Raw genomic sequence first — 13,090 nt, forward strand, 5'->3', positions numbered from 1 at the left:
TCCCCCCTTTTCATTGTTGAGATAATTCTATTTCAAAAGTGAGTTCGTTAGAAATGTTCACGGAGGTGCTTCTCATAGCAGCCCAAACCTAAAAACCACTCACTGTAATAAAGAGATAAATGACGATTTGGTCGAACATTGGAATACTGTACAAAAGTGAGAATTACTCATTTTTAGGACAAATGAAAATTGCAGTGATATGGATTAATCTCAGAAACACATTGTTGAGGGAAAGCCCAGAGATTAGATGCAGATATTGTGTGGATCTATTTGTACCAGGTTCCTAGCTGGCGATAGGCTTCTAACTTGTTCCCCGGGGAGGGAGGAGTGACCGGAGGGGGCCTCACGCAGTCCCGGGGGCTGACGTGTGAGTTAGTGATTTGAGTTTCATCACTTAAGTGTACTGATTTTGTAGGAATTCGTAGAGTTTGTGCACTTTTTCATATGTTTGTTATATTTCAATAAACACGGTAACACTGGAAAGTCAAGAGCTTCTGTTGAATGGAAAATAATGTGTTTGCTGTGTGTTTCCTAGCTGGAGACGAAGGACAGAAAGCCAGGAAGAGCAAACAGGAAGCGTTCCCAACGCTGGAGACGGTGTTCAACAAGCTGCAGCTCCTGTCCTATTTTGATCAGCATCAAGTAACGTCTCAGGTAGCCATTTAAAGCTGTTTGTTATACATTTAGGATATATTTCCTTAAAAACCTTTTATGCAATGTATGTTTCCGGCCTTGGTTTTAGAAATATGTTTTTTAGACATATTTGGAAGCATCTCAAACTATTGACTAGTTCTGTTCAAGCATCCAGTTGTCTTCCTCAGAAGAATGAACTTTTATTATGAAAATATTTTTACCTTATGGTAATAATCAACATTATTTAAGTATCCCTAATGCAATACTTATGTGATTACATTATGGTCCAACATTGGTATTAAAAGGGATGAATCTTTTGATGACAAATAAAATACTATACAAATATCTGTTCTATTTTACAAATGCATTGATATTCAAATAGATATTATCTGGAAATTAATACTTATAATTGTTCTACCTTTAGGATAGTTAGGTCTAGATCTTAATGACAACTTGGCTTATTTCTTCAAATCATAGTTGTAGTAAGAAAGTCAGTTTTCCCATGGTTTTGGTTTCTGTATAAATATGCTTGAAACGACCCAATAAAAAATGAGGCAAAGAGCCTGACCTGTGGTGGCGCAAGTGGATAAGGTGTCGGCCTGGGACGCTGAGGTCGCGGGTTCAGAACCCTGGGCAGTGGACAAGGTGTCGACCTGGAACGCTGAGGTCGCGGGTTCAGAGCCCTGGGCAGTGGACAAGGTGTCGGCCTGGGACGCTGAGGTCGCGGGTTCAGAACCCTGGGCAGTGGACAAGGTGTCGACCTGGAACGCTGAGGTTGCTGGTTCAGAGCCCTGGGCTTTCCCAGCCAAGGCACATATAAAAATCAACCAGTGAATAGCTAGAGTGAAGCAGCTACTTCTTGTTCCCTGTGCCCCCTCTCTGTAAAACCAATAAAAATAAAATCTTTTTAAAAAAGTGGGGAGAGGGGCTGACCAGACACTTCTCCCAAGAAGACATACAAATGGCCAACAGATATATGAAAAGATGCTCATCTTTGCTAGCTATTCAAGAAATGCAAATCAAAACTACAATGAGATACCACCTCACACTGTTAGATGGGCTATTATCAACAAGACAGGTAATAGCAAGTGTTGGAGAGGCTGTGGAGAAAAAAGAACCCTCATTCACTGCTGGTGGGAATGCAAAGTAGTACAACCACTATGGAAGAAAGTATGGTGGTTCCTCAAAAAATTAAGAATAGAACTACCATATGACCCAGCATTCCCTACCCCCCAAACTAAAAAACGTTGGTACTTAAAGGCACATGCACTTCATGTTCATCACATCATTATTCACAGTGGCCAAGACATGGAAACACCAAAGTGTCCCTTGAGAGAATACTAGATAAAGAAGAAGTGGCACATATATACAGTGGAATACTACTCAGCTGTAAGAAATGATGGCATTGTGCCATCTGTGATGACATGGGTAGACCTTGAGAACACTGTACTGAGTGAAATAAGTAAATCAGAAAAAGCTAAGAACTGTATGATTTAACACATGGGTGGGATATGAAAATGAAGACCTCTGGACATAGATAAAGTGAAGTGGTTACCAGTTGGAAGGGCCGTGGGCGGGGGTAGAGAGGGACATGGTGATGGAAAATGATTTGACTTTGGATGACAGGCACACAACACAATCAACAGTTCAAATGCTATAGAAACATTTACCTGAAACTTGTGTACTATTATTAATCAGTGTCACCTTGTTAAACTTAATTTTTTAAATAAATTTTTAAAAAGAATAACTGGAAAAAACAAAAAAACTTTCAAAGTGAATCACATATAAATTCAAATATCTTAAAAAATAGTTGAAACAATTTAGTGAGTAAAAATTAGTTTGAACACTGGTCTCACAGTCCCTGTCCTTGGCTCGCACAGATCTCCAACAACGTGCTGGAGCAGATCACAAGCTTTGCGTCCGGGACGTCCTATCACCTGCCGCTGGCGCACCACGTTCAGCTCACCTTTGACCTCATGGAGCCGGCCCTGAACATCAGTGGGCTGATCGACTTCGCAATACAGGTGCCAAGGGGACCTGCTTCTCTCCCTGTTAGGAAAGGGAGCCTGCCAGGCACCCTACGGTGTAAAACGGCCGCTCAGTGCATTTCTGAACGATTGCAACATTCTGAGTCAACAGTATTCGGCTAGCATTTTAATTGCAGCTATGTTCACAGTCTTCACTTAAATAATTATAGTACTGTCCTAGAGTATATAATAGTCATTTAAAAATATGAGTGTTTTGAGGGTATTCTTTTGTCTTTTGTTACTTTGCTTAGGGAAAAGTGAAAGTTCATTTGCTGTTTATAATATATATATTATACATACACATATACATACATATATAAAAAACTATATATTAGATTAGTAGCAAAAAAATGAAATCTCATAATTTGATTTGTTCTATATTTTGTATGTATATGCTTGAGTTTCTTTGTAAACTGATGTTATTAGTAAATAGAAATGGAAGTTGGTTTCTATTTCTTATTCTGTTGGAGGTGTTAGCTTTGTTAATAATAAGAAAATAATGATTAGTAATCTGTTTTATTAAAAAGAAGAGGAAAAGGAGAATAAAAGTGTGAGAGGTGGATGTTTTCTGGAATTGATCAGTCTAGAACTTCGGGCCTTCATAAAGTTTTGGTGACTATTTCAATATTGGGTACTTTCTGCTTGCATCTACCAGGATGTCTCTACGGAGAGAACTCTGTAACATGGTAAAGGTTTAAAGACCAAAAAAACCCCAAAACCATTTTAATTCACTGGGATGTGTTTTCTGAGACTTGTTGTATATGTGTAGGTCCCAGGGCAGGATAAGGGGCAAGATCAAGTATTAGTAGAATGACTCCATATATGCATGGGTTTTGTTTTTTTTTAAATGTTTCCTGTTTGCTTTGGCAGCTGCATTTTCACTCTGTCTTTTCTCTCGCAGCTGCTCAACGAGCTGAGTGTTGTGGAGGCCGAGCTGCTGCTGAAGTCGTCCAGCCTGGCGGGCAGCTACACCACAGGGCTCTGCGTCTGCATCGTGGCCGTGCTCAGACGCTACCACAGCTGTCTGATCCTCAGTCCCGACCAGACAGCCCAGGTGTTTGAAGGGTGGGTATCTGCAACGACCTTATTGTGTTTCACATCCTATTATATACAATTCACGATGAAGAGAAAAAATGGTACTGATACTTATTTCAGTAGACCAGTATGACATACCGTATTTCCCCTTGTACATAACGCACCCATTTTCAGAAAATTTGGGGTCTAAAACTGGGTGAATCTCAAACAGTGGCTGTGGCATTTCCAATGCCATCGATGGAACTTCACAGGACCAGGCAGTCTGTGAAGACAGTGATTCGTCATCAGACAGAGGAGGACAAGCTAATGGATGGGAGTTTTGACTGTTTGAATTTTATGATGAATAAAACTTGAGTTCCATAACTTTATGCAATACATTTTTTTCCAAATTTCAGGCCCCAAAATTAAGATGCATCTTATACATGGGAGCGTCTTATACATGGGGAAATATAGTAATTGACGAGTACTTTTGCAAGAAAACATATACCACAGAAGGAGTTCTATGCATGAAACAAGTAAACTCTTTTATTAAAGTGAGATTCCTTTCTCCCTTTCTTCCTGCCTTCCTCCCCTCCCCCTAGTTTCTACAGATAGAAGCTTTTTGTTCTTAGCCCCCTGGCCACCTGTGCTGCCCAGCATCAGGGCAGTGGTGCACAGGGGACAGCTCCTTCTGTCCATGTCATTTCAGTGCATTCTCACAGACTCCAACGCCAAGGAAGCTTGGCGTGCACTGTCATCTTAGAGATTTACTTCTGTACCTTCCTTTTTTAAAGTTAATCACACTGTCTTTGATAAGACAATCTAGAACAAGTGACTTTCTTGATTCTTAGTCTTTTTTGGTTTGTGTGGATTGTGGGCTTAGGTTTTCTCTGCGACTACCAGTGGGCTAAACAGGTATCTACTACCATCCCCACAGAGGCTGAGGCTACAGGGACCAGAGAAGTAGAATGAGCTCAACAAACACTATACTAAGCTCCTTTTACTCCTCTTCTAGGCTTTATAGTAACTAAAAAACAACAACTTGTTTTCTTTTTTTTCCACTTTCCTCCTACCCTCAGAAGCAGCCTGGGCCTCTTTGGCTCCACAGTACTCCTGTTTGTGACCTAGTCCCTGCAGTCAGTTTGTACTCTGTGCTACAGTGACACCATTTACCAGCAGCTTTTTGGAAAGGAAATTCTATCACATTAATTGTACTCATAGATTATTAAGTGAAATCTGAAATATTCCAGACAGTTTTAAATGTGAGAAAATGAACAGGTTAGAATTCAGGAAGTAGAAGACTGTTTAGTCACCCTTAACTATCCTGTAAGGTTGAATAATTAACACCATTTTACAAGTCAGGAAACTGAAACTCAGGAAGTGTTTGGTGAACTGTTATACCCAACATCACACAGATAAATAAATTTCCCAGATTGCTAAAGGGCTTTTAAACTAGGAGCTCATTCATATAATTTAATTTATGCCATACTTTTTAACAAACTATAGAAATGATCCCTGAAAGTATAGTCTTTATGCCATACTTTTTAAATCGCATGGAATGCGATTAGTTGATCATGAAATGAATAGAGTAGGTTTTGACAAGTATTTTTTTTAAGTCAGTGAGAGGAGGGGAGACAGACTCCCCCAGGCACCCTGAACGGGTTCCGCCTGGCAAGCTCACTAGGGGGCGATGCTCTGCCTATCTGGGGCATTGCTCTGTTGCTCAGCAACTAAGCTCTCCTTCGCGGCTGATGTTGAAGCCATGGAGGCATCCCCAGTACCTGGGGCCAACTCACTCCAATTGAGCTATGGCTGCAGGAGGGGGGAGAGAGACCGAGAGAGAGAAAGAGAGAGAGAGAGAGAGAGAGAGAGAAGCAAGAGGGGGAGTGGGGGGGGAGTAGATGGACACTTCTCCTGTGTGCCCTGACTGGGAATCAAGCCCAGGACTTCCACACTCCAGGCTGATGCTCTACCACTGAGCCATCTGGCCAATGTCCAACAAGTATTTTGTTTTTATTTTGAAATTTCAGTATTATTTATTTTGACATTTTAAATTTGTTTTTTATTAAATGTTGATAAAATCATATTTCATATTAAATTTATTATATTTTTACTTTATTGTACATAGTAGGGGTAACTATTTTACCCAAACTATTATTTTTTCTGTACTTGTATGAGTGAATATACTAGATCTCAATGTAAAATGTTTTTCTTACCTGTAGCAAGTGAAAAAAATTGAGACATCAACTATTATACAGTGGATGCCTAACACATTCTTAGTAAATGTTTATTTATAAAATAATTCTTTGTGGTTTAGGCTATGTCTGGAATTTTTTTTCTGTTTATATATAGTAGTTAACCAGTTGAATCCTTTTTGGGTAATTGAGTGACACTTTTGCTGTAATTCAATAATTGACAGCTTTACCTGCTTCCTGGTGGCCTCATCTGCTGATGCAATTTCACAGGATTTGGGATGCCGCATAGCCACTCCCTCACACACTCTCCCGAGTTCCACTTCTGGTTTTGTGTCTCCTTCCTGGCCTTGACATCCTAGGCTCCCTCTGGCTTTGCCGTGTCCCCTGAATAGTGGAGTGAGCTCTGGCCTGGGAGTACGGAGACCTAAGTCTCCTCTTAGAGCTGCTATGAGCTAGCTCTGTGCCTGTGAGCAGGTTACTTGACCTTTCTGAGCCTTTGACCCCTCTTTGTAAAATGGAGAAGATGAATCAGATGATTTTTAAAAGCCCGTTTTTGGCTTTGATAACCTGAGCCGTCTATAACACCATTGTAGGCTGAACCTGTAGCAATACAAGATGACAGTGGAACCAGACGTACAAGTAGGTAGAGTAGGTGGCTGGAGCATTCTTTTTCTTCTGGCTGTATGAATTTTTGTATTGTATGAAGTGTGGCCAAAGAGAACATCGTTACAGTTTGAGGAAAATGGCACAGTTTGTGGTATGAATGGTTCTTTTTAATCGAAAGACTTCTAGGGAATGTCATTACAAGGGGGGGAGGGTACAGTCTTCTGTAAGCTAAACTAAAATAAATTTGTTTCTAGTTTGGATAAATGAGGGGGATGTGACCTCAGACTGTGAATTCACCAGGTTTACGTGAGAACCAGCTCATGTTTTAAAAAGTGGATTTCCAAGATTTACTGATTAAGAATTGCTACTTCACACAGAAGCAGATTTGGGGAATCTTTGACAATTCCCTGAAGCTGTGAATCTTTTTACTGAAGAGAGACTCTGTACCTAGTCACACCTTAATTGATATATTCACCATCTCTATCTTCTGTATGGAGGAATTTTTATTGTTTCTTGTTAATGGCATTTTTGAAGATTTTTTTTTAATCTAGTATTTTAATAGCATCACAGATTAATATTTTACTCAATTATTTACTATTGCTATAATGATCATTGTCCAACAATCTGATATCTTTTTTCTTACGTGAGTAATAAGTGGATGTATTCTTGCGGTAGAAGAGTCGGTCAGCGACCCTTGTATCAGCCAGTGAGCCTCTCGCTGTCTCTCTCTTCCTCCGCAGGCTATGTGGGGTGGTAAAGCATGTCGTGAACCCCTCGGAATGCTCTTCTCCTGAGAGATGCATCCTAGCCTACCTCTATGACCTCTACGTGTCCTGTAGCCACCTCAGAAGTAAATTCGGAGACCTCTTCAGGTGGGTAGAAGAAATCAAAAGAGCAGGAGGATTATGCCTGTGTGTGTTTGTGACTGACCCAACACTGTCGTCCCGTTTTCATAAAGAGAGTGAATCATTATTCTCTCGGCCAGGGTTCCCTGAGTTACCTTTCCTTGTAGCTACACTGCTCCATGCCCATTACTGCGCATGTGCAGCAGCTGTGGCTGCGGCTGTGAGATACCCTGGAGCGAGCACGCTCTGTTCTGCGCCTGCTCACCTGCTCTGCGTCCCCGTCGCCCTGCCCACCTGTTTCCGGCGGGACGCTGACTCCCTGCCGTCCTCCGCATCTTAGCACTTGCCGCCCCCACAGGTCGACAGTTGCTGGACAATACATACTCTATTTCATGCTGTTTTGAGGAAACTTAGATGTTTAATTGTAGGAGGCAGTACTAGCTGGCAAAATGAACGTAGAAGTAGGAGGAGGTAAGGAGAGCGTGGCCAGTGGCACTTTTCCTTGCTCCCCTGTATCTAGCATCCAGGTGGGTTGTCAATCCCGTTAGCTCTCCCTCCAGGTATATCTAGGCTCCGCCCACTCTCCCCTGCTCCGCTGTGGACATCTCTTGTTAGACTACAGTGGGGATCTCCTCCCTGGTGTCTGTGTTTGTCTCCTTGACTCTGTGGAGCAGATTATCAACATATCTACTAAAGTCATCCATTTAAAACAAGAATAATGCAGTTTTCCAGTGGCTTCTCATAAACTTAGAATAAAGATCCCTAGAGCCCTGCCTGACCACTGGTGGCACAGTGGATAGAGCGTTGACCTGGAACGCTGAAGTCCTCGGTTCCCCCAGGTCATCGGCTTGACCGCAGGTCACTGGTTTAAGCCCAAAGGTCGCTGGCTTGAGCAAGGGGTCACTGGCTCTCCTGGAGCCCCTCTCCCTCACCCCCCATCAAAGCACGTATGAGAAGCAATCTGAACAACTGCAGTGATACAACTACAAGTTGATACTTCTCATCTGTCTCCTCCTCTCTCTCTCCCTTCCTGTCATTCTCTCTTTCAAATCAATAAAAGAAAAATTCCCCAAAGAACTTCCCTAGCCTTCAAGATCTACTGGATCTGATTTCCTCTTCTCTGCCTTTCCCTCTGCTCCATCCCAACAGTGCGGACCTCCTGCCTGGTCCTGACACTCCGGGCACCCGTCTCGGGGGTTTTGCTCTTGCTGTCACCTCTCTCGTGTGTTTTTCATTATTTGCACGCTCACTTCCAAGTTCATTCACAGCTTTCTCTCCCTGGCCACCCTATTTTAAATAGCATCCCCTTCCCCTACTCTCTGTCATTCTTTGAGCCTTCACACTTGCTAACCGCAGTCCATTATAGATGTATTTATAATGTCTCTTCTTCCCAGAACGTAAGCTTCACAAAAGTAGAAGCTTTTTCTGTTTTCTTTACTGCTGTAACCCGGTGCCTGGAAGAGTGTCTGGCCCATTGTAGGCACTGCAAAAAACATCTATTGCATAACAGTAACATACAAAAAATATCATGATAGATATAATGGTATTGATAAGGGGAAATGGTGAAAGTATGTCTTTATGAAATGAGTGAGCTTTCAAAATGACCCTTTATAGAGCATTTGAGTGAGTCTTAGGAAACATCTTTCCCCAGAAATGATGTAATAATAGTAAGAATGCCCTGTATTCATTCTGCTGTCTCTTTACAGAGAGCTTTCAGTTTCAGTTTATGGTTTTCAGAGAGCTTTCTCATACACATTCAGTTTATGCAACAGCCCTGGGCTTAATAGCAGATTTGCCAAGAAAGCCCCAGGAGCCTGTGTGACCCCTACTGGTCCTGCAGGGTAGTGCAAGTATGTTACCTGACTTAGTTCAAGCCATGTACCCAGGATGTGTGGGGATCCAGGAGCCCCACAATGCACTGCAGGGCCACATGGGGCCCTCGACCACAGAAGTGGGAGAGAGATGCCGCTGTCCCTGGAAACCTGGGAGTCAGGCTTCCTTTGCAGTCTGGGATGAGGAAACGTGGTCAAACAACAGCTAGGTATGCAGAGAGATTTCTGTTAGCACACTGATGAGCCAGTTGTAATCATCAGATCTGAGTCACCTTCTGGAAGGCTGTTCCAGAGGCATGTGTGGGGTCACAGCACACTGTTCACGCCTGCCACTGCTGAGCCCCCACGTGTGCCCATCGCTGTGCCGGGCCGTGTCCACCAAGATCACTACTCCTCCCGCCACCCCAGGAAGTAACAGATGATCATTCCTCATCATGAGTAAATGGATGATGAGACTCAGAGCTGCACATTCGTCTTCTCGGCTGGCTTGAGTGTGTTGCTTTCACTAATCCCTCAGGTTTTTTTCTGATACATGCAATTTCAGAAGGAAAATTCTGGAGTTATTTTCTTAATTCCACATGTGCCTGCGGCAGAGAATGGTTGAGAATTTGAGACTGACCTAAGTAGCAGCTCACTTTTTATTGAAACACAGAAGCTCCCTTGGAAAGAGTTAATAAATGAAACAGGAAGTCTAGGAATGAAGGGTAAGGAGACTTCCCGTGAGCCACAGAGAAAAACTCCACAGTCCAGGCTGCAGGCCAGAGAAGCACCTCAACAGAAGTCACTAAACTGAGAGAAAAATAGGGACTGAATCTTAGGAAAATTAAGAAAGGAATGCAGCATTCTCTTGGTTTCTAAGAACGGGAATAAACGGCTTGTTAAGCAGGACTAAGTAGGACGTTGAATAAAATAGGATAACGCTTCACTGTTTGCAGACATTTGTTTCATGGAGCACTCAAGTTTGTTCAGAGGTGGAGGACACCAGGGATGTGGTGTTACGGAGGAGCCGGGAAGAGCAATTTGTTTTTGTTTCATTATTAGTGGAGAATTGAGACAAATTAGGAACTATTACTAAGTGATAAAGAAGGAAAAGTTGTGCAGGAAGTTAGCCAGAGTAGTTAAGACAGAAAAAAGGGAGGTTTTAAAAGCACTGAGGACTATATAATGTCCATCGTTTCGAACAGATCATGCCCAGACTGCAAATTTGTATCCTTCTCAGTGACCACTAAGAAGTCTTTACATAAATCACCTGGAAAGAATGATCATGTAGAACAGCCTTTGTCAACAGCCAATCTGCAGACCGGTTGTGTAGGATCATACACACCGGGGTGATTAATTCTTCCGTGGACCGGCAGTTGAAAAACACTGGTCTAAACCTTTTCTTTCTTTCTTTCTTTCTTTCTTTCTTTCTTTCTTTCTTTCTTTCTTTCTTTCTTTCTTTTTTTTAAATTTTAGAGAGAGAGGAAAGAAGAGAGAGACAGACAGGAACATTGATCTGTTCCTGTAGGTGCCCAGACCGGAGACTGAACTAGCAACCTCTGTGCTTCGGGGCGACACTCGAACCAACCGAGCTTTCCGGCCAGGGCTCCTTTTTTGTTCTTAAGTCATAACACTTGCAGCTACTTTTCAGAGACAGTTATTAGAAGCCTTAGTAAGTTCTTTTTATTTTTGAAGCATATAAACTACAGAAAAGATGTAGAAAGTAATTAAGATTAGTCACCAAGTGTCTTATTGTTGATCTGTTCTTCAACCCATTCAGCGACTATTTATGGACCAACTGCTCCATTCGAGGCGCAGTGCTCAGCGCTGAACACTCATCATTAAGAAATCGGGACCAAGGACTCACATCGTGAGTCTTTTCTAGGAACGCATCCCAGTTGCTGCCCTTTCATCTCTCCTCAAGTGAGCTGGCGTTCTAGTTATGCTCATTTTGTTCTAAACTCTTGGTCTTGTCACCTCAGTAGTGCCTGTTCAAAAGTGAAGCAGACCATATACAACAGCGTGATGCCTGCCAACTCGAACCTGCGGTGGGACCCGGACTTCATGACGGATTTCATCGAGAACCCGGCCGCCCGCAGCGTCAACTACTCCGTGCTGGGCAAGATCCTCGGCGACAACGCGGCCAACCGCTACAGCTTCGTGTGCAACACCCTCATGAATGTGTGCATGGGCCACCAGGACGCCGGCAGGTGGGCGGTGCTGCCGGGCTCGGCCCCGGCCCGGGAGCTGCTCGGTGCTGCTTGGAAGTGAACGTCCTTAGTCACTGCCTGACTGACAGGGGGTGTGTGTATGTGTATGTGTCTATACGTGTGTATGTATTCTTCCATTCCTGAATCTACCTCTGCTCTGCACTGTTATTTCCTTAACCTAAGAGACAAAAACATGTACAGTAAGACTACAAATAACAAATTACCTATATTTTGAAAACACTGTAGCTAGGCCTACATAAAATACAGTTTCTTTAATTTTTTTTTTTATGCTCTTAAAACAGCGGTTCTCAACCTGTGGGTCGCGACCACGGCGGGGTCGCCTAAAGCCATTGGAAAATACATAATGTATATCAGGTATTTACATTCCAAATCATAACTGTAGCAAAATTACAGTTATGAAGTAGCCACCAAAATTATTTTTTGGTTTGGGGTCACTGCAACATGAGGAACTGGATTGCGGGGTCACGGCATTAGAAAGGTTGAGAATCACTGTCTTAAAAGGTGATTGGATAGGTCAGATTTGTTCACAGAAGGGGAAGTAGGCTAACTGGCATCTGTCAAGATGACTGTGTGCTGCTCACCAGCATTGCACAGTAGAAAACAGTGAAGGTCGTTTCCCTTTACCCCCTGCTCCAGATTCTGCGAGGTTACTTGTCAAGGGAGTGTTTATTATATCCTTGAGTATAAGAAATGAATGACTTGTTTGATGATAGAGAGTGTGATAACGTGTGTTCATTAAGTACCATATTTCCCTTTGTCTAAGATGCACCTTAATTTTGGAGCTCGAAATTTGAAACAAAATGTATTACATAAAGTTATTGAACTCAAGTTTTATTCATCATAAAATTCATACAACTCCTCATCACTGTCAAAACTCCCATCCATGAGCTTGTCCTCATCTGTGTCTGATGATGAATCACTCTTTCATAGACTGCCTCGTCCTCAGCTCCATCTCTGGCATTGGAAATGCCACAACCACTGTATAAGACACACTCAGTTTTAGACCCCAAATTTTTTGGAAAATGGTGCGTCTTATACATGGAGAGATACGGTATGTCGCATGTGAGTATTTCTTTTTTTGACTTTCTACTACGTGTATTCCTTTTCTTCTTTCTAGGATTAATGACATAGCCAATTTCTCCTCCGAGCTGACGGCCTGCTGCCCTGCTCTTAGCTCAGAGTGGCTGGGAGTTCTGAAGGCTCTCTGTTGTTCTTCCAATCACGTGTGGGGGTTTAATGATGTACTTTGCACTGTAGATGTAAGTGTCCTTTTTTCACTTAAAAACTCAACTACAATTAAATGTTTAGTTAGCGAGGGCCCTGGCCGGTTAGCTCAGTTGGTTAGAGCATCATCCCAATGGGCAATGGTTGTGGGATTGATCCCGGGTCAGGGCACATACAAGAATCAACCAATGAATGCATGAATAAGTAGAACAACAAATCCATATCTCTCTCTCTCTCCCTCTCTCCTTTCTTACCCGTTCCTCTCTCTCTCTCCCTCTCTCTCTCTCTCTAAAATCAACATATTAGAAATAAATAAATATTTAAAATTTTTTTAATTGACTCAACCTTTTATTAGAAATGTAAAGTCTCATTTCCTTCTCTCTCCAAAAGCGTACGCCAGAGTGTGATTGGCTCTCTAGTGCTGTGTGAGCAAGTCCAGGCTCAGACTCAGTGGGCGTCCGGTCTTGCTCAGTGACTGTGGATGGAAGTGATGAGGAAATGCCC

The 13,090-nt window shown here is 42.6% G+C and overlaps 2 protein-coding genes across 3 annotated transcripts in view; one reads left to right on the plus strand and one right to left on the minus strand.

Annotated features, from left to right (window-relative positions):
* Positions 1-13,090, plus strand: part of MED12L (mediator complex subunit 12L) — a 356,828-nt gene that overhangs the window by 275,230 nt on the left and 68,508 nt on the right. Inside the window, exons 18-23 of the mRNA XM_066241720.1 lie at positions 536-654; positions 2,514-2,657; positions 3,562-3,725; positions 7,216-7,347; positions 11,114-11,341; positions 12,480-12,621. Of these exons, the coding sequence (XP_066097817.1) occupies positions 536-654; positions 2,514-2,657; positions 3,562-3,725; positions 7,216-7,347; positions 11,114-11,341; positions 12,480-12,621 (929 nt within the window). The remainder of the gene's footprint in view (positions 1-535; positions 655-2,513; positions 2,658-3,561; positions 3,726-7,215; positions 7,348-11,113; positions 11,342-12,479; positions 12,622-13,090) is intronic.
* P2RY12 (purinergic receptor P2Y12) overlaps positions 1-13,090 on the minus strand; it is a 53,251-nt gene that overhangs the window by 18,102 nt on the left and 22,059 nt on the right. The gene's annotated exons all lie outside the window — the stretch shown is intronic.

The sequence above is a fragment of the Saccopteryx bilineata genome, chromosome 8 (genome assembly GCF_036850765.1).
Source record: "Saccopteryx bilineata isolate mSacBil1 chromosome 8, mSacBil1_pri_phased_curated, whole genome shotgun sequence".
Taxonomy (NCBI): domain Eukaryota; kingdom Metazoa; phylum Chordata; class Mammalia; order Chiroptera; family Emballonuridae; genus Saccopteryx; species Saccopteryx bilineata.